At 43.1% G+C, this 22,681-nt stretch overlaps 1 protein-coding gene across 4 annotated transcripts in view; it reads left to right on the top strand.

The window, feature by feature from the left end:
- The window catches only part of LOC139578189 (dual specificity protein phosphatase 8-like), a 106,323-nt gene extending 86,536 nt beyond the window's left edge, over nucleotides 1–19,787 (top strand). For all 4 annotated transcript variants that reach the window (XM_071405484.1, XM_071405485.1, XM_071405486.1 and 1 more), the window contains 4 exons: nucleotides 13,361–13,521; nucleotides 13,668–13,827; nucleotides 15,046–15,169; nucleotides 15,570–19,787. In XM_071405484.1, the coding sequence (XP_071261585.1) occupies nucleotides 13,361–13,521; nucleotides 13,668–13,827; nucleotides 15,046–15,169; nucleotides 15,570–16,830 (1,706 nt within the window). In that variant the 3' untranslated portion in view covers nucleotides 16,831–19,787. The remainder of the gene's footprint in view (nucleotides 1–13,360; nucleotides 13,522–13,667; nucleotides 13,828–15,045; nucleotides 15,170–15,569) is intronic.
- The last annotated feature ends 2,894 nt before the right edge of the window (nucleotides 19,788–22,681 follow it).

The following is a 22,681-nucleotide window of genomic DNA, read 5'->3' as shown; positions in this document are numbered from 1 at the left end:
ACACACAGAGAGGGGTCTAGTATTGAGGGCCAGTCAATAGGACCAACAGCGTAATGTTACAGACAGGCTCTCTCTCTCTCTCTCTCTCTGTTCAGTCAATATCTCAGTGATTTCAGGCCATATAAACAGACCTTGTATCATAACTCACCAATTCTGGTTAGAGCTTTGGGCCAGTAACCGCAAGGTTGCTGGATCGAATCCCCAAGCCTACAAGGTAAAAATCTGTCGTTCTGCCCCTGAACAAGGCAGTTAACCCATTGTTCCCTGGTAGCCCGTCATTGCAAATCAGAATTTGTTCTTAACTGACTTGCCTAGTTAAATAAAGGATAAATTCACCAGAAGACAGTGTTTGTAGTAATGGAGGATGTGATTTGTGTTGGTGAAAAAGCATTTCTGCTTTCCAAATTATGGCAACAAACAATCCATGTGTTTCTGTGTCGAGCAGGGATCATTTGTCCTCATGAACTTGCACAAGCTTTCCATTTCTTTCTACAATACATTGATATATGTTGATATACACTTCTTGTAAACGTGTTTCTCTATGAAATTCATTCATATGTGGCGCATTTTTAGATTGTATTGATTTGTGTACATTACCCTACTTCTCCCCATTGAGTGCCCTGTGGAGGGAGAGAAGGAAAGATAAAAAGGGGAGAGAGAGACCATTCGGTAAACGAGGGAGGGCCCGGCCGCTCCGAGAGAGGAGAGAACAAAACACATTATATAAGCTGCGGAGTGTTGGGACAGTGGAGATGGGATGTGGGGGGGAATAGGAAGTCTGTGCTGGCTGGTGGGCCCATTGTGACGCCCTCTTTCCAGTGAGTTGTTTACCATGCATAGACTGAAAGGTGGATGGCTACTCAACAACCAGGGTCAGTTTGGCTATTCAGTTCATAATGGTGAAGGTGAGACTGTGGGGAACGGGCAACTGGTCCAAGAACAGTTGTTTTGAAACTAAAAGGAGCAGGAGCTTCAAACGACAGGCTTTTTTCAGTTTGAGCTGCACTTGCTTGACCTAATTGCAGGCGTTGGGTCACTTAGTTGGGTTGTTTTCTTGAAAAACTGCTGGGTTATTGTTGCTGGGTTATAGACAGGTCGGTTGTTTAGCAAGAAAACCAACGCGTGCGCAACTAGGTGGCATAACAGACGGGGTTGGCTTCGATTATTGACAATATGTAAGCTATATTTAGTCTCCAGTGTTTATTGAAAACATAAATACATTTCCACAATGAGGACTTGTTGCCTCTCAAATACATTGTTTAAAAAATATATATATATTTAACCTTTATTTAACTAGGCAAGTCAGTTAAAGAACAAATTCTTATTTACAATGACGGCCTACAGCGGCCAAACCCGGACGACGCTGGGCCAATTGTGCGCCGCCCTATGGGACTCCCAATCACGCCGGTTGTCAGGGTCTGTAGTGACGCCTCAAGCACTGAGATGCAGTGCTTTAGACATTGTTACAATTATTGGTTTGCTAGCTAGCAAATTTGAGCCATATTAACATTAACATGAAATCATTCAAAACAAGACATGATATCAAGAACCAGATGAAAGGAGCTGAAACGAGCCACCTACGATTCCCCACATGGCAGCTTCTTGTTATTGTTGTTAGCTATCTGGCCATCCAGAATCACAACAACACACTGACTTCTGCCCCATGGAAGCATGTGCATCGTTTTGGTGATGTTGTCAGATAATCCATCTATCGGTGCTGTGAGATCTGAAGACGAGTTGTAGTTTAGTAGGGGCGTGGCATTCAGATAGTTATAGCCAACCTTGAGAATAAATGTCATTCCTGTTCATCTGTTCTGTTGCATAGTTATCACATGTTAAGGTTGAACATTAAATTCTGTAGCTTCAATGACGCTTATGGAAATGTATGAGTTCCCTAAAACCCAAGTAAATTCCATTGTGGGGATATATTAAGTCATATACCCTACTAGACAATAAGGTATATAAATAATTGCATTACTCTTTATCAAACTAATTTACATTTTCACATTACATTCTAAATAAGCAGTGTCAACAAATGTTGGCACATGCATCCACACCAGCAAGTCTGTGGAGGTCTGCAGGGCTTCCATGTCGTTTGGAGGGGGTGAGCCAGAGCTTGGTGGAGTCCCGCGTTGAAAAGGGTCTCTGGCTCCCCCTGTACAGCAGCAATGTTCTTGGCAAGACCTCCCCTGGATACTGAGGATACACAGGATACTGAGGGGGGGGGGGGGCTTCCTTGCATTTGTCTCTAGTGGCAGTGGTCTCTGACTGTAGTGCCGGACACACGACAGCCACTGGTCGAGAGAGGCTCCTGGGTGGTTATCCAGGATATACCTATGCACCGGCTTGGCCAAGCAGTACAGACCAAACTTTGCAAGATGTTGGCGCGATGTAACCATTTGTGCCCAACCCTACACAGAGGTTTAACAAGATCCCATTTGAACACCGATACTCTGGTTTTCAAAGTAAAAAATGGATTGTGCCATTTGAGTGTGTGACCTCAAGACAACGCTGCATTTGTCCCCTCTGGCTGCCTGCGATGCCCCTTTCCATACCCCAACAACACAGCCTGAAGCCCAGTCCATGAGCAAGCCGCAACGCACTGCTCCTACCACCAGGTGGTGCCAAGATCTGTCCCTCCATCAGCTTCTTTGCCTGGAGTGGGATCAAACACAAAGGAGAGAGGAAAAAACACATAATAAATGGCAATAATACGTTTTCAAGGATCAGGGTCAGGAGACGCCCATTCTCATACCCCAACAACAACGTGGAGCCCAGTCACCAAGCGTGCCACCTGTCACTTCTATCACCTCCTCTCCACTTTTCTGAACCTCAATCAACCTTTTGTGATTCGGGGATGTGCATGGGTGGAGGCCACAAGAATGGTCTGAAGAGACAGTAGGTTTGGGGTGTTTTCAGGGAAAGTGATGTTGTTTAATAAGGAAAGTGTTAGGGGAGCTTGAGAGGAAGACTCTTGGTCTAGTCTCAGAGGAACCAACCTCCCAACCTGCCCTCCCAGCACACCAACTTCTGTAATTCCTGCCTCCATTTCCTCACCTGCAACTTCCACCGCATCAACAATAATGACCAACCCCTGCTCAGTTCTCACTACACCAGAGCCACCCTTGGGTGCCTTTTGAGTACACTTGGTGGCAATCTCTGTAGAGAAAAGCCTCATCACAGAGATTAAACTTTCTGCGGTTCCAGCAGTCCAAGGAGTGGCCCAGTCCCCTGCACACCACTCGCTCTCCACACTTCCTAAATAAGTTGTAGGAAGCCCTGGTTCTCTCCCAACACCGTTACAGAGGGCAGATGTAAGCCCCCAAACCCTTATAGATCTGCTCTTTGTTGGATTGGAATTCGCCAGCTGCAATTCCAGATGGCTTCAGCATCTCTTACTTTTTTAGGTGCACCTGTCACTTTACAATTTCTATTCAGCCAAAAGCATGTGTCTTCCCCACTCACTGTTTCTTTGAACATTCTGATGACCACCACCTTAGTAGTGGCCTCCTCCGACAATTTCTCCACAGTGAACAGATCAAACTTAGCTTTTTTGTTTTCATACCTGGTCTAGAACTCTTTCAACAGAGCTGCTGTCTGGAAACTCACATCGAACCTATATGCTAAAGGCAACCCAAGAATGCAGTTTATAACACCTGGATTGAATTTAAGGGTATTTTGCAAGAACCTTCTGGAGAAGTCCAATCTGAACAAATCCAGTGTTTTCCCATCTTTAAGTTTCAAGAGAAACCGCACACTGTGGTGCTTCCTCGTGCCTAGCTTGGGGTCTGACATGATGCAGGCCCACTATGAATAACCAAATGTCTTAGAAGGTACAACGAGCTGAAAAGGGGTTAGGCTATACTAGGCTAAAAGGCTAGTAGGCTATGGCTAGCAGGATGAGGAGGCTAGCAGGCCGAGGTTCGCCATCTTGCAAGCTATCAACAAAGCTATCAACAAAGCTATCAACAAACTAAACTAAAGCAAACCAGCAAAACTAGCCGGCCAGCACGCTAAATCTAAAATAGATAATAGCTGACAAACAATTAACTATAGTGAGGATACAGGAGAGCTAAGAACAGAGAAGGCTAGTAGGTGAGCAACCCAGCGGTTAAGCTAGACAGCAATTAGCAAGCTAGCAGGCTAGAAAACTAACAAACAACACAACTAACAGCTGCCAACACTTAGATACCTTGACAAGAAAGCTAAAGCTGGCTAGACAAAAAGGAGAACAGGAAGAAAGGTTGACGCAAAGAGAGAGAACAGTAAGCTAACACAAGCTGAGGGGCAAGTTAGCCAACTGCTAGCAGGCTAGACTAGCCAGAAAGCTAATTAGCAAGCTAGCCAGCCAAAAAGCCACCCCAGCTAAAAGTTAACAAACAATTTGCTATACCGGGCCACCCTACACAACCATAAGCAACTAGAGCCAAAAACTGAGAAAGCTACCACAAGTTAACAAGAACTAAACATACTAACAAAAGTAAAGACATAAGGAAAAGCAAAGACCCAGAGTGCCCATGCCACACCTGGGCTCTCTCCTCCAACAGCCTGGTTTCAAAAAGACAAGAATCAATAACACAAAAGTAAATCTGAAGAATGTGTGTATATATATATATATATAGGACATTTATTCTCATGGTTGGCCAATAACATCTAGCTGAAAGCCAAGTCCCTAATAAGCCACGCCTCCTAAAAAGAACCTAAGGATTACACTAAAAAAAGACCCAGCTGCTAGGTCAACATAGCATGAAAGTAAAAAATACCCAATTGATGGTTAAATTAACCTATGTTTGGTTAATCCCAACAACCCAACATGTTGGGTTATTCACGCAACCTAACTGGCTGGGTCAAAATAACCCAACGTGCTCTGTCCACTGTCTGTTTTTAGCCCATAATTATTTTTGAGTGTTTTGTGCATCCCAAAATGGCACCCTATTCCCTATGTAGTGCACTACTTTTGACCAGAACCCGATGGGCCCTGATCAATAGTAGTGCACTACATAGTGAATAGGGTGCCATTTTGGGACGCAGACCTGGTGTCTGACTGTGTTTGGTCATAAGACTAAAGGTGATCTCAGCGCTTACAGACAGTTGACTTTCTGATGTCATCTCATCAGACAGCTGGGCCTCAGTATGTGACAGGGTATTTTCAGTGATGTGTGTGTTTGGATTGAAATGGAGAGATGTGTCATCCGGTGCTTTTGGGGGATGTGAGTGCATGTCTCTCTGGGTACTTTCTGAGTGTGAGTGTCTATGCGTGCGTGTGTGTGTGTGTATGAGGGCACAATATATGTGCGTGCCCTTGGTGGGTTTTTCCATAGTGACAGCACCCCGGGGACAATAGAAACAACAGTCAACCACATCATCCCAAGTTTGTTGCCATAGCAACATTAACTCTGAAGGCCAGGTTACCAGCGACGGTGACGGGGAGATTGTGTGTTATCAGTGGTGACTAAGAACACAGCACAGGACCACTGTACACTTTTGGACATCCCAGTGGTGTGTGTGATGATGGGTGTTGACCCAATGTTACTGAAACGCTATAGGCCTCAATAGACCCATGCAGGCACACAATCCTGACTCCTCATTTCTGCTCTCTGTACCTGAGGAGAGGAAGGGAGGTTCTCAGAATATCCCATGCTGACCCTGTCCTCTCAACAACTCTCCTGTAATGAAAAGGGACATGTCACTTAAGTGATGTGTTTTTTTCCTGTTTATGTAGCGTTGTAGTGTGTGAATAAAGACCTTTACATATGGATGAAGGGTTTAGAATGAGGAATATATCATAGACTCCTGCTGAAACAAAGTGTGCTAATTGAGGAAAGAGGGACTCCCTTAGTAATAACAAGAGCCACTCTTTCTGTCTTTCTCTTTCACTCACTCACTCTCTTTCTTCATTTATTTATTTATTTATCTTTCTCTGCCTGTCTGCTGCATGTGGAGAGGTGATGTCATCTTTCTGCCGGTTGCCATTAATAGCTGGATACGGGCAGGCCCTCCTCTCCTCTATCCTCTCTTCTCTTCTCCTCTCTCCTCCTCTCCTCCTTTCCTCTCTGATCCTCTGCTCTCTGGTCTTAAAGGGACAGGCACCAGATATAGCCGTCTGTCTGTCTGCCTTTCTGTCTATCTGTCTGTGGGTCAGAATACACTCTGCTCTCGCTGACTCCACCACGACCCATATTCAGCCCAGCAGATTTTGCTCTGTGTTCAGACCCATATCCACTGTAGGTTAAGCTGAGGTTACAGGGCCAGTTATATATTACTAGAAACTGAGGTTACAGGGCCAGTTATATATTACTATAACCTGAGGTTACAAGGCCAGTTATATATTACTATAACCTGAGGTTACAGAGCCAGTTATATATTACTATAACCTGAGGTTACAGAGCCAGTTATATATTACTAGAAACTGAGGTTACAGGGCCAGTTATATATTACTAGAAACTGAGGTTACAGGGCCAGTTATATATTACTAGAAACTGGGGTTACCGTAGCCAGTTATATATTACTAGAAACTGGGGTTACAGGGCCAGTTATATATTACTAGAAACTGAGGTTACAGAGCCAGTTATATATTACTAGAAACTGAGGTTACAGAGCCAGTTATATATTACTAGAAACTGAGGTTACAGAGCCAGTTATATATTACTATAACCTGAGGTTACAGAGCCAGTTATATATTACTAGAAACTGAGGTTACAGAGCCAGTTATATATTACTAGAAACTGGGGTTACAGAGCCAGTTATATATTACTAGAAACTGAGGTTACAGAGCCAGTTATATATTACTAGAAACTGAGGTTACAGAGCCAGTTATATATTACTAGAAACTGAGGTTACAAGGCCAGTTATATATTACTAGAAACTGAGGTTACAGGGCCAGTTATATATTACTAGAAACTGAGGTTACAGAGCCAGTTATATATTACTAGAAACTGGGGTTACAGGGACAGTTATATATTACTAGAAACTGGGGTTACATGGCCAGTTATATATTACTAGAAACTGGGGTTACCGTAGCCAGTTATATATTACTATAAACTGAGGTTACAGGGCCAGTTATATATTACTAGAAACTGAGGTTACAGGGCCAGTTATATATTACTAGAAACTGAGGTTACAGGGCCAGTTATATATTACTAGAAACTGGGGTTACAGGGACAGTTATATATTACTAGAAACTGGGGTTACATGGCCAGTTATATATTACTAGAAACTGAGGTTACAGGGCCAGTTATATATTACTAGAAACTGGGGTTACAGGGACAGTTATATATTACTAGAAACTGGGGTTACAGGGCCAGTTATATATTACTAGAAACTGAGGTTACAGGGCCATTTATATATTACTAGAAACTGGGGTTACAGGGACAGTTATATATTACTAGAAACTGGGGTTACCGTAGCCAGTTATATATTACTAGAAACTGGGGTTACAGGGCCAGTTATATACTACTAGAAACTGAGGTTAAAGGGCCAGTTATATATTACTAGAAACTGAGGTTACAGGGCCAGTTATATATTACTAGAAACTGGGGTTACAGGGACAGTTATATATTACTAGAAACTGGGGTTACATGGCCAGTTATATATTACTAGAAACTGAGGTTACAGGGCCAGTTATATATTACTAGAAACTGGGGTTACAGGGACAGTTATATATTACTAGAAACTGGGGTTACCGTAGCCAGTTATATATTACTAGAAACTGGGGTTACAGGGCCAGTTATATATTACTAGAAACTGAGGTTACAGGGCCAGTTATATATTACTAGAAACTGGGGTTACAGGGACAGTTATATATTACTAGAAACTGGGGTTACCGTAGCCAGTTATATATTACTAGAAACTGGGGTTACAGGGCCAGTTATATATTACTAGAAACTGAGGTTACATGGCCAGTTATATATTACTAGAAACTGGGGTTACCGTAGCCAGTTATATATTACTAGAAACTGGGGTTACAGGGCCAGTTATATATTACTAGAAACTGAGGTTACATGGCCAGTTATATATTACTAGAAACTGGGGTTACCGTAGCCAGTTATATATTACTAGAAACTGGGGTTACAGGGCCAGTTATATATTACTAGAAACTGAGGTTACAGGGCCAGTTATATATTACTAGAAACTGAGGTTACAGGGCCAGTTATATATTACTAGAAACTGAGGTTACATGGCCAGTTATATATTACTAGAAACTGGGGTTACATGGCCCGTTATATATTACTAGAAACTGAGGTTACAGAGCCAGTTATATATTACTAGAAACTGAGGTTACAGGGCCAGTTATATATTACTAGAAACTGAGGTTACAGGGCCAGTTATATATTACTAGAAACTGAGGTTACAGAGCCAGTTATATATTACTAGAAACTGAGGTTACAGGGCCAGTTATATATTACTAGAAACTGAGGTTACAGGGCCAGTTATATATTACTAGAAACTGAGGTTACAGGGCCAGTTATATATTACTAGAAACTGGGGTTACAGGGCCAGTTATATATTACTAGAAACTGGGGTTACAGGGCCAGTTATATATTACTAGAAACTGAGGTTACAGGGCCAGTTATATATTACTAGAAACTGGGGTTACAGGGCCAGTTATATATTACTAGAAACTGAGGTTACAGGGCCAGTTATATATTACTATAACCTGAGGTTACAGAGCCAGTTATATATTACTAGAAACTGAGGTTACAGAGCCAGTTATATATTACTATAACCTGAGGTTACAGAGCCAGTTATATATTACTAGAAACTGAGGTTACAGGGCCAGTTATATATTACTAGAAACTGAGGTTACAGGGCCAGTTATATATTACTAGAAACTGAGGTTACAGGGCCAGTTATATATTACTAGAAACTGAGGTTACAGGGCCAGTTATATATTACTAGAAACTGAGGTTACAGGGCCAGTTATATATTACTAGAAACTGAGGTTACAGGGCCAGTTATATATTACTAGAAACTGAGGTTACATGGCCAGTTATATATTACTAGAAACTGGGGTTACAGAGCCAGTTATATATTACTATAACCTGAGGTTACATGGCCAGTTATATATTACTAGAAACTGAGGTTACAGGGCCAGTTATATATTACTAGAAACTGAGGTTACAAGGCCTGTTATATATTACTAGAAACTGAGGTTACAGAGCCAGTTATATATTACTAGAAACTGAGGTTACAGGGCCAGTTATATATTACTAGAAACTGAGGTTACAGGGCCAGTTATATATTACTAGAAACTGAGGTTACAGGGCCAGTTATATATTACTAGAAACTGAGGTTACAGGGCCAGTTATATATTACTAGAAACTGAGGTTACAGGGCCAGTTATATATTACTAGAAACTGAGGTTACAGGGCCAGTTATATATTACTATAACCTGAGGTTACAGAGCCAGTTATATATTACTAGAAACTGAGGTTACAGAGCCAGTTATATATTACTAGAAACTGAGGTTACAGAGCCAGTTATATATTACTAGAAAATGAGAATACAAGGCCAGTTATATATTACTAGAAACTGAGGTTACAGGGCCAGTTATATATTACTAGAAACTGAGGTTACAGGGCCAGTTATATATTACTAGAAACTGAGGTTACAGGGCCAGTTATATATTACTAGAAACTGAGGTTACAGGGCCAGTTATATATTACTAGAAACTGAGGTTACAGGGCCAGTTATATATTACTAGAAACTGGGGTTACAGGGACAGTTATATATTACTAGAAACTGGGGTTACCGTAGCCAGTTATATATTACTAGAAACTGGGGTTACAGGGCCAGTTATATATTACTAGAAACTGAGGTTACAGGGCCAGTTATATATTACTAGAAACTGGGGTTACAGGGACAGTTATATATTACTAGAAACTGGGGTTACCGTAGCCAGTTATATATTACTAGAAACTGGGGTTACAGGGCCAGTTATATATTACTAGAAACTGAGGTTACATGGCCAGTTATATATTACTAGAAACTGGGGTTACCGTAGCCAGTTATATATTACTAGAAACTGGGGTTACAGGGCCAGTTATATATTACTAGAAACTGAGGTTACATGGCCAGTTATATATTACTAGAAACTGGGGTTACCGTAGCCAGTTATATATTACTAGAAACTGGGGTTACAGGGCCAGTTATATATTACTAGAAACTGAGGTTACAGGGCCAGTTATATATTACTAGAAACTGAGGTTACAGGGCCAGTTATATATTACTAGAAACTGAGGTTACATGGCCAGTTATATATTACTAGAAACTGGGGTTACATGGCCCGTTATATATTACTAGAAACTGAGGTTACAGAGCCAGTTATATATTACTAGAAACTGAGGTTACAGGGCCAGTTATATATTACTAGAAACTGAGGTTACAGGGCCAGTTATATATTACTAGAAACTGAGGTTACAGAGCCAGTTATATATTACTAGAAACTGAGGTTACAGGGCCAGTTATATATTACTAGAAACTGAGGTTACAGGGCCAGTTATATATTACTAGAAACTGAGGTTACAGGGCCAGTTATATATTACTAGAAACTGGGGTTACAGGGCCAGTTATATATTACTAGAAACTGGGGTTACAGGGCCAGTTATATATTACTAGAAACTGAGGTTACAGGGCCAGTTATATATTACTAGAAACTGGGGTTACAGGGCCAGTTATATATTACTAGAAACTGAGGTTACAGGGCCAGTTATATATTACTATAACCTGAGGTTACAGAGCCAGTTATATATTACTAGAAACTGAGGTTACAGAGCCAGTTATATATTACTATAACCTGAGGTTACAGAGCCAGTTATATATTACTAGAAACTGAGGTTACAGGGCCAGTTATATATTACTAGAAACTGAGGTTACAGGGCCAGTTATATATTACTAGAAACTGAGGTTACAGGGCCAGTTATATATTACTAGAAACTGAGGTTACAGGGCCAGTTATATATTACTAGAAACTGAGGTTACAGGGCCAGTTATATATTACTAGAAACTGAGGTTACAGGGCCAGTTATATATTACTAGAAACTGAGGTTACATGGCCAGTTATATATTACTAGAAACTGGGGTTACAGAGCCAGTTATATATTACTATAACCTGAGGTTACATGGCCAGTTATATATTACTAGAAACTGAGGTTACAGGGCCAGTTATATATTACTAGAAACTGAGGTTACAAGGCCTGTTATATATTACTAGAAACTGAGGTTACAGAGCCAGTTATATATTACTAGAAACTGAGGTTACAGGGCCAGTTATATATTACTAGAAACTGAGGTTACAGGGCCAGTTATATATTACTAGAAACTGAGGTTACAGGGCCAGTTATATATTACTAGAAACTGAGGTTACAGGGCCAGTTATATATTACTAGAAACTGAGGTTACAGGGCCAGTTATATATTACTAGAAACTGAGGTTACAGGGCCAGTTATATATTACTATAACCTGAGGTTACAGAGCCAGTTATATATTACTAGAAACTGAGGTTACAGAGCCAGTTATATATTACTAGAAACTGAGGTTACAGAGCCAGTTATATATTACTAGAAAATGAGAATACAAGGCCAGTTATATATTACTAGAAACTGAGGTTACAGGGCCAGTTATATATTACTAGAAACTGAGGTTACAGGGCCAGTTATATATTACTAGAAACTGAGGTTACAGGGCCAGTTATATATTACTAGAAACTGAGGTTACAGGGCCAGTTATATATTACTAGAAACTGAGGTTACAGAGCCAGTTATATATTACTAGAAACTGAGGTTACAGGGCCAGTTATATATTACTAGAAACTGGGGTTACAGGGACAGTTATATATTACTATAACCTGAGGTTACAGGGCCAGTTATATATTACTAGAAACTGGGGTTACAGAGCCAGTTATATATTACTAGAAAATGAGGTTACAAGGCCAGTTATATATTACTAGAAACTGAGGTTACAGGGCCAGTTATATATTACTAGAAACTGAGGTTACAATGCCAGTTATATATTACTAGCAAAGTGCTTACTTACAGCTTTGTGTGTGTGGAGTTAAAGGGTGTTGTGTTGTAGCCTGGTGTGTGTTACACTTTTAGGCTATGTCATGTCATGTCCTGTGTGTGCTAGTTTAGCAGGGTGATGTCATGTCTTTGGGTGTGTGTGTGTGTGTGTGTTTGGCAGTAGCCCAGAAAGGGTCAGGCAGGACTGAACCAAGATTAGGTTCTAATCCTTCTGCTGGGGCTCAGGGTTTCCTTGAAGCACTCCTTCTTCCCTCCCTCACTCACTCCTTCCCTCGCCTGGCGAGGTCATTCGCTCTCCCCTTCTCCTCCCATCCAGCCAGAAGTTAAACAACCGTGGTAATGCAGAGTAAGTGTGTGTTTTAGTCAGATTTTGAAAGGGAGTGTGAGCAAATGTGTATTATATATTTGAGTGCTGCTGTATGAATGTCTGTGTATGTACTGCACAGTTGTGTGTGTGCTGCGCATCTGTTTTTTATTTAAAAAATTGAACCTGTATTTAACTAGGCAAGTCAGTTAGCTGCCTTGCTCAGGAGCAGAACGACAGATTTTTATCTTATCAGCTCAGGGATTTGATCTAGCAACCTTTTGGCTACTGGCCCAACACGCTAACCACTAGGCTACCTGCCGCCCCAGGTGGTAGTGTGTGTGTACTGCACGGTTGTCAGGGGGATGTTACTGGGCCTCTGTGCTGGCCCTGCACCTGTGGCCTCTCTCATTCCCCAGCCCTGACGCAATGCTCTGCTACAGGACATGAGCTCATGAAGGAAACAGAGCCACACACACACACACAGTCTTTAACACACACACAGACCAAAGTGGAGCCGTCTGCACTTAAAGGGCCAGCCACACACATTCCTCACCGCCCAGCAGCCAAACTATCTCCCAGAGTGCAGCAGAAAACGATTTCCTACTGAGCCGGGAGCAGAAACCCTAACCCATAATCGAGCTCCAACTGTTATGCATGTACACAGTTTGAACTGGTTCAGCCATGTTGTTGAAACACAAGTCTGTAATGTAAGGGGATTCAGTGCACAGTCAGGGAGAGTAATAAAAAAATATAGAATAATAAAACATGATAATACTTTTTCTTTCACTTAAAAAATGTGGAGCAAGTTATGCAGATCAGTAGGAAAAATAATATAATTTTAATCCAGGCAGGAAAATGTTACAACTGTGCAAGGGGTGTGTAGACTTTCACTTGACAACAGGGAAAATGTAACGTCAAGCAGGTTTCTGTGTTGGAGTTGTGAGTTCTGTATGTGCATGAGCAGTAGCTCCCAAACGTTTGCTGATTTCGGAAATTGTATTTATTTCTCTGTCTTTCTCTTTTTCTCCTTTAGGGGGCTTTGCTGCATTCTCCTCCTGTTTCCCCGGGCTTTGTGAGAGCAAGCCAGCTCTGCCTATGAGCATATCCCAACCCTGCCTACCTGTAGCTAACATAGGACCCACACGCATCCTACCACACCTCTACCTGGGATCACAGAAAGACGTCCTCAACAAGGTGAGCCCGTAGCAGTCAAGGGGAAGTAGAGGGAATGTGAGAGGAAAGGAAGTACAATAAAGCATTAGCTTTGTTGTTGTTGCTCTCTGTTATTGCCTTTTCTAACAGTCCGCTGTCTGCATGTGTCTCTCTCTGTCTGTCTGTAGGACCTGATGGTTCAGAATGGAATCACGTACGTGCTGAATGCCAGTAACACCTGTCCCAAGCCTGACTTCATCAGCGAGAGCCACTTCATGCGGATCCCCGTCAACGACAACTACTGTGAGAAGCTACTGCCCTGGTTGGAGAAAACCAATGAATTCATCGGTAAGTCATGATTGTGTGTCTTTGCATGTGCAGAGAATATAATATATACCATTTAGAAGACGCTTTTATCCAAAACGACTTACAGTCATGCTTAAATGTATAGATGGTCCCAGGAATCAAACCCACTTTCTGGCGGTGCAAGCGCCATGACCTACCAACTGAGCTACAGAGGACCATGATTATGCACGTATATGCAGAATATGCACTAGTAGTAGTAACCTGAGCAGGAGCGGTGTATGTATGTCTGTGTATTGGGGCTCTTGAGTGGCTCAGCGGTCTAAGACACTGCATCTCAGTGCTAGAGGCATCACTAAAGACCCTGGTTTGATTCCAGGCTGTATCACAACCGATTAGGAGTCCCGTGGGGTGGCGCACAATTGGCCCAGCGTCGTCCGGGTTAGGGTTTGGCCAGGGTAGGCCGTCATTGTAAATAAGAATTTGTTCTTAACTGACTTGCCTAGTTAATTAAAGATTAAATAAAATAAAAGAATGTCATACAACATAGTGAAACAGGCCTCATATTCAGTATATCACAATATTGTAATGTATCACCCTCCTTGTTTTCACAAGTGGTACACTCCCAAAGCGAGGTTAATCGTGATGTCGACGAGCCCCTGTGCTGAAGAGGTGGTTTGTTTTCTATGGGTGTTCCGTAGACGGGTTGGTTGTTTAGCAACAAAGCCGATGTGTGCAGAACTATGGTTCAAACAGACGGGTTTGGCTTAGATTGCTGCTAACATGTAAACTATATTTAGTCTCCAATATTTGTTGAAAACATAAATAGTTGCACAATGAGCACTTGTCTCTCAAATACACAGTTGTTGGTTAGCTTGCCAGCTAGCAAATTTGAGCCATATTAGCATAGACGTGTCAGTCAGTCATAACAGCTCAAATTAAGACATGGTATCAAGAACACGATCAAACGAGCTGAAACGAGACACTTACGTTTCACCACATGCCAGTTTCTTGTCATTGTTGCCAGCTGTCTGGCCATCCAGAAGCTCAACACACTGCCTTCTGCCCCATTGAAGCGTGTGCATCGTTTTCGTGACGTTGTCAGCGAACCCGTCTATTCTCCCGGGAGACTTTCTATTCTAACTAACTCAAATTCGATGGGTGTTTCATTCTCCCAGAAGACTCTCTGTTCTAGCTAATCCTGTTCCTGGGTTCTGTGTACAGCCGTGTGTGTTCACACGTGTTTGTTCCCCCCTCCCACAGACAAAGCCAAGGTGTCAAACTGCAGAGTCATTGTGCACTGCCTGGCTGGAATCTCACGCTCGGCAACCATCGCCATCGCATACATCATGAAGACAATGGGCCTGTCATCGGATGATGCCTACAGGTACACTCTCTACCCGACGCTCCCCACCAGCTGAGCTTAAGTTGCAGCATCTTTAAAAAGTGGACTCAGTGTTTCAAGAAATGCTATACGCTCATCTGTACCCCCCAGTCTTGAGAAATGACATTCTTCTGGTTGCCAGAGGAACTAGTGTACAGTAGGAACTAGTTGTGTTGTCTGGAGATCATTGCCTAGGATCATCTTTTGTGTGGCAGTTAGTTCACACCAGTTCATTCGGGGGTAACCTGCTTCTTAAATGCACACAACCCAACGATGAATATTAGGTTTACACAGGAAGTAGCTTAGAAGAACTTTACAAAGTATTTGTTTTGCTTTACTTTGCATCTGGAGCCCCAACTCTAACTGGAAGTAACATTCTGCCCTCTTATTTCCTCTTGACCAGGTTTGTGAAGGACCGACGGCCTTCAATATCGCCCAACTTTAACTTCCTGGGCCAGCTGCTGGAGTTTGAGAAGGGGCTGCGGCTCCTCCAGGCGCTGTCAGACGACAAGACCTCAGAGAGCAAAGGTCAATCCCAGGGCTCAGAGGTCAACGGGTTCAGCTCAGGGTCAGAAGTCAACGGTCAATATGACACTTCATCAATAGAGCCCCAGACCCCACCAGAACCGAAGCTCCCCTCGCCCACTTCTCTCCAGCAGGGCTTCAACGGCCTCCACCTGTCGGCCGAGCGCATCCTGGACACTAACCGGCTGAAGCGATCCTTCTCCCTGGACATCAAGTCTGTCTACTCCCCCAGCAGCCCCCACTGCCTGCGCCTGGCAGCGCCCACACACTCCGAAGACGTGCCCAAGCTATGTAAGCTGGACAGCCCCCCTGTCAACGGTGTCTGCCCTCAGTTCTCCCCTGTCCCAGACAGCCCCAGCTCGGCCGAGTCACCTTTCCCTTCCCCGGGGTGCGGCGGCAGCATCGGAGGTCTCGACGTTGGGGGTCCCAGTTCTGGAGGTCCATCATCGTCCAGGCCCAGGAGGAAAGCCAAGCACGGCTCTGGATCTGGATCCACAACCAGTTCCCCGGTACACCCCCAGTCCCTGAGTCTGACTCTGGGACGCTCCCTGCCCGTTCACAAGAGCCCCAGCCTGGATGAGAGCCTGAAGGGCTCCATGCTTCTCTCTCTGCCCCCCAAAGAGTCCGGAACCATGTGGACCAAACACAGAGACACAGTACAGGCCACCACCCCAGTCACACCTGTCACCCCCACTGCCGACGCCCCCTGGTACTTCGGGGCTGAAGAGGTTGGAGAAGGAGGGATGGAACTAGGAGGAGACGTAGGAGGAGGGGTGGAACTAGGAGGAGATGTAGGAGGAGGGGTGGAACTAGGAGGAGACGTAGGAGGAGGGGTGGAAGTGCGATTCGGAAGCAGCTCTGCATATGTGGCGTTCGGTTGTAGCGAGGGGGTGCGGCTACGGGAGAAAGTGCAGCGGGACAAAAGGGCATCGTCGTCATCAGCGCCATTACAGAGGGACTCCTCAACGCCCGTCGCCAACGGGACGGCCTCCAACAGCACCGAGAAGCAGTTCAAGCGGCGCAGCTGTCAGATGGAGTTTGAGGAGGGCATCTCCGAGACACGTTCCCGGGAGGAGCTGGAGAAGATGGGGAAGCAGTCCAGCTTCTCTGGCAGCATGGAGATCATCGAGGTGTCCTGACTAACCGCACTCCTGACCACAACCGGCCCACGCAGGGAGGAGGGGAAACGGACCTGAAGGAGGAGGGAGGACAGAGGGGGGAAATTTACGCTCCCCAAACAGACCGTGTTAAAGACTCAAACTCTGAGAAGACAGAAACATCAGAGAGATTCCGGGAGTCCCTTATCTAGCTAGTGTTCCTGGACTAGACATGGGGTTCAGCAGGCTGTCGATTTCCTAGGTTACATTTACAGTACTATCAACCAAAGCTCTGAAGAGAACAACTACGGGGAAAGACGGAGAGCTATGGGGCACTGACACTGAACTATGAACTGTGAACTATTTCCTCTGTATGGTGTCAGTTAAAGAAAAACAGATCCAGGGGCAAATCTCAAACAACACCCATATAGTGCACTACTTTTGGCCAAAAGTCACCAAAAGTATAGTGCTATTTTCGTTATTGGGTATCATTTGAGACATAGCTAAGTGCTTTCCTCCCAAAGACTTCAATCCCCAGCATGCCTCAGTCTGCCCCTCCCTTCATTTCAAAGACTTCAGCCCCAGAGAACCACAACCCCCAGCATGGCTCAGTCTGCCCCTCCCTTCATTACAAAGACTTAGAAAGAGCTCTGTACCCCAGAAACACACCACAGCACAATGCAGAGAGAGACTATTCAGACTCTCCTAAGAGTCTATACCGGTGGTACTGCATCAAAACAATGACGAATCCTCCATGTTGGCGTGTCAGCCCATCATGGTTTACAAAGACTTTGCAGTTTAAGAGGACTCATAGTGACTGATAAAGACTGGCATTGTATTTTCCCGCAATACTCGTCTGCTTCCTTGTTTCCAGTGTTTAACAGTGTGACGTGACTGTTGGGGCGGTGGGGAGGAGAGGAGTTAGGTCTAAGTTACGCCCTCCCTGTAGTGGAGTTCAGTACTCGCATGTCTCACTCCACACCCCCCAAGTATACCCCACCCCAGCCTCTCAGAGCATGCTCCAGGGTGGCTGGCGACAGACAGACAAATACTATATATACTATATGAATATATATATAGCGATTTTAATGGACTTTTAATCAAAAACAAAAAATCTCAGTTCTGGTTGTAATTTATTTGATCTGTTCATTCTGGTAATGAGAAATAATAGAATGTTTTGTGGACTTTTTTCTTTTCCTTCGTTAATCTCAGTTTTTGTTGTATGGTATTTATGAAACACATACAACCACACACTCATGCACACACAAACTCATGCACACACACACTCATGCACACAAAACTACAAGCAAGCAATATGTGCTGTTCCTTGTTTGGAGGAAGAGTGATGTATTTTGGGTTTCATCTGACGTTGAAATGCACTTTTCTGTTCCTCTTCAAAAACGAGTATCCCATCCACTTCCTAAGAGGGTACCAACATACTCTAACCCAGGGGTGGGAAAACTACAGCTCATTCAATCCGGCCCATGGGAGGTTTCAGTATTAAACAACTAACAAAATGGGGGGCAAATTATTATTTGGGGTTTAAAAACTACTCTAGGCCACACTTGAATGTCTAAAACTAGATAAAATGTTTGTAGAAATTATAATAGACCTGTATATTTTCAAATAACTGCCCTTTTTCTGGCCCCGAAATTGATTTTGACAAACAAATCGGTTCCCAAATCTTCTGTGCTACCCTCAGTTGAATTTCTAAATCTTGATGTGGCCTTCGAGCCAAAATGTTTGCCCACCCCTGCTCTTACCTCTGGTGACATCACCAGATGTGTGGTATTGTGAAGAACAGTCCCTATGAGCATGAAAACATTGAATTTACATTGAAAAGATGTTGAAAATACTTATTTTTGGTTGAAAATATGTTAAATATGTATTTGTGGTTGAAAATACGTTGAAAATAGGTATTTTCAACATCTTATGTTCACCGAGATGACTCTTCAGTTGAGTGTAATTAAGATGTTATTTCTTGTGATTGTGGGCTCCTACAGTTAGTGCATCTCCTGGGAGATGGTTACTGTGTGTGAGTGAGAATGAAGAACCTTATTCAACCCAGTACTAAAGAGCAAGGACTGTTGATTTCTCCAGGGCTCATGACAACAACTACCGGTATATGCAAGTAGATCCACACAGTTGACAATGTTAGAGACATCCACCTAACACACTGCTAAACTCACTCTGTTGGCTAGTTTCCAAATAGACCCACCCACACACACACAGAACTGAACTGTGTTGGGATATGAGAGAAGCCCATAGCTGAAACAAATCCCCTCCACACATACACACACAGACACTTATAGTCACACACAAAGATATACCACCACCTTTCGTTTGTTCTCAGGGGATCTTTCAGTGAGCCAAGCCTGGCGCAGGGTACACAATTGCTTGCACATCAGCACAATGCATGTCACTCCCTCACTATCTCTATCAGTCTATCGCTCTCACTCTCTTATTTTCCAAAGGTTTGATAAAAACAAAACAAAACGGAAGGGATGAAACTAGAACGTGATTCAGAAGTGAATAAATGAATGCTATTGCTCTGCTGGTGCGAGATTGTCTATTTATTTATGATGTACGTATATGTGTTTTTTTCTTTTCCTTTGGTTAGCTTTTCTCTATTGTGACCTTTGACCTGTACCTTTGTGCTGCTGTAAGGTCAGACCTGGATTTCCTGTGTTCAGTTTTCTGAGGCTTTCCTTCTAGTCTCTTAATTTTTAAAAGATGTCGTTATAATTATTTAAAAACATGTTAAGAGAAGATGCAGGCTGTCCCAATTGCTATAATTGTTGGTATTGATGTATTATTATTATTATTGTTGTTATGTTGTGTAAATAGCAAGGTATCTAAGAATATTGATGAATTTAGGTACATTTTTTAAATAAAATCCTGATACCTTAGGCTGCTTGACGCAAAATACCTCAGGTTTTTCCTTCCTTGTACATGTTTTGTGAAAATGAGACAAAAATACAAAAATGACAAAATATGAACTGTTCTCTGTCTCTGTTTTGGTTTTAGGTGAGTCCGTCTTGGGCTGGTGGTCCACATGGGATAATTGCAGGACAAAACAGCCATACAGGCTGGCATATGGATAAATACCAAGCCATACAGCCTGGCATATGGATAAAAACCAAGCCATACAGGCTGGCATATGGATAAATACCAAGCCATACAGCCTGGCATATGGATAAAAACCAAGCCATACAGGCTGGCATATGGATAAAAACCAAGCCATACAGCCTGGCATATGGATAAAAACCAAACCATACAGCCTGGCATATGGATAAAAACCAAGCCATACAGGCTGGCATATGGATAAAAACCAAGCTACACAGGCTGGCATATGGATGAAAACCAAGCCATACAGCCTGGCATATGGATAAAAACCAAGCCATACAGGCTGGCATATGGATAAATACCAAGCCATACAGCCTGGCATATGGATAAAAACCAAGCCATACAGGCTGGCATATGGATAAATACCAAGCCATACAGCCTGGCATATGGATAAAAACCAAGCCATACAGGCTGGCATATGGATAAAAACCAAGCCATACAGGCTGGCATATGGATAAAAACCAAGCCATACAGCCTGGCATATGGATAAAAACCAAGCCATACAGGCTGGCATATGGATAAAAACCAAGCCATACAGCCTGGCATATGGATAAAAACCAAACCATACAGCCTGGCATATGGATAAAAACCAAGCCATACAGGCTGGCATATGGATAAAAACCAAGCTACACAGGCTGGCATATGGATAAAAACCAAGCCATACAGCCTGGCATATGGATAAAAACCAAGCCATACAGGCTGGCATATGGATAAAAACCAAGCCATACAGCCTGGCATATGGATAAAAACCAAACCATACAGCCTGGCATATGGATAAAAACCAAGCCATACAGGCTGGCATATGGATAAAAACCAAGCTACACAGGCTGGCATATGGATAAAAACCAAGCCATACAGCCTGGCATATGGATAAAAACCAAGCCATATAGCCTGGCATATGGATAAAAACCAAGCCATACAGGCTGGCATATGGATAAAAACCAAGCTACACAGGCTGGCATATGGATAAAAACCAAGCCATACAGGCTGGCATATGGATAAAAACCAAGCCATACAGGCTGGCATATGGATAAAAACCAAGCCATACAGCCTGGCATATGGATAAAAACCAAGCCATACAGCCTGGCATATGGATAAAAACCAAGCCATACAGGCTGGCATATGGATAAAAACCAAGCCATACAGCCTGGCATATGGATAAAAACCAAGCCATACAGGCTGGCATATGGATAAAAACCAAGCCATACAGGCTGGCATATGGATAAAAAAAAGCATTTGGCTTGACAAACTTTATCTCTTAGGGGAAATTTAGCTTGGACATCATAGCTAGACTATCACAACAATACATGAAATCCACATGATCAAATAGATACTGGAGCCCATATACATTACATAAAATACACATACAGTTGAAGTCTGAAGTTTACATTCACCTTAGCCAACTACATTTAAACTCAGTTTTTCACAATTCCTGACATTTAATCCAAGTATAAATTCCCTGTCTTAGGTCAGTTAGGATCACCACTTTATTTTAAGAATGTGAAATGTCAGAATAATAGTAGAGGGAATGATTTATTTCAGCTTTTATTTCTTTCATCACATTCCCAGTGTGTCAGAAGTTTACATACACTCAAATAGTATTTGGTAGCATTGCCTTTAAATTGTTTAACTTGGGTCAAACGTTTTGGATAGCCTTCCACAAGCTTCCCACAATAAGTTGGGTGAATTTTGGCCCATTCCTCCTGACAGAGCTGGTGTAACTGAGTCAGGTTTGTAGGCCTCCTTGCTTGCACATGCTTTTTCAGTTCTGCCCACACATTTTCTATAGGATTGAGGTCGGGGCTTTGTGATGGCCACTCCAATACCTTGACTTTGTTGTCCTTGAACCATTTTGCCACAACTTTGGAAGTATGCTTGGGGTCATTGTCCATTTGGAAGACACATTTGCGACCAAGCTTTAACTTCCTGACTAATGTCTTGAGATGTTGCTTCAATATATCCACATAATTTTGGATAACATGATGCTGCCACCCCCGTGCCTCACATTTGGGATGGTGTTCTTTCGGCTTGCAAGCCTCACCCTTTTTCCTCCAAACATAACGATGGTCATTATGGCCAAACAGTTCTATTTTTGTTTCATCAGACCAGAGGACATTTCCCCAAAAAGTACTATCTTTGTCCCCATGTGCAGTTACAAACCGTAGTCTGGCTTTTTTATGGCGGTTTTGGAGCAGTGGCATCTTCGTTGCTGAGCGGTCTTTCAGGTTATGTCGATATAGGACTCGTGAAAATCTTGGCTCTCTCTAATTTTCTCCTTCTCTCTTTCTTTCTCTCGGAGGACCTGAGCCCTAGGACCATACGTCGGGACTACCGGCCGTGGTGACTCCTTGCTGTCCCCAGTCCGCCTGGCCTTGCTGCTATTCCAGTTTCAACTGTTCTGCCTGCGGTTATGGAACCCCTACCTGTCCCAGACCTGCTGTTTTCAACTCTTAATGATCGGCTATGAAAAGCCAACTGAGATTTATTCCTGATTATTATTTGACCATGCTTGTCATTTATGAACATTTTGAAAATCTTGGCTCTCTCTAATTTTCTCCTTCTCTCTTTCTTTCTCTCGGAGGACCTGGGCCCTAGGACCATGCGTCGGGACTGCCGCCCGTGGTGACTCCTTGCTGTCCCCAGTCCGCCTGGCCTTGCTGCTATTCCAGTTTCAGCTGTTCTGCCTGCGGTTATGGAACCGCCACCTGTCCCAGACCTGTTGTTTTTCAACTCTTGATGATCGGCTATGAAAAGCCAACTGAAAATT

The sequence above is a fragment of the Salvelinus alpinus genome, chromosome 6 (assembly GCF_045679555.1).
Source record: "Salvelinus alpinus chromosome 6, SLU_Salpinus.1, whole genome shotgun sequence".
NCBI lineage: Eukaryota > Metazoa > Chordata > Actinopteri > Salmoniformes > Salmonidae > Salvelinus > Salvelinus alpinus.
This window is presented reverse-complemented; position numbering and strand designations above follow the sequence as displayed.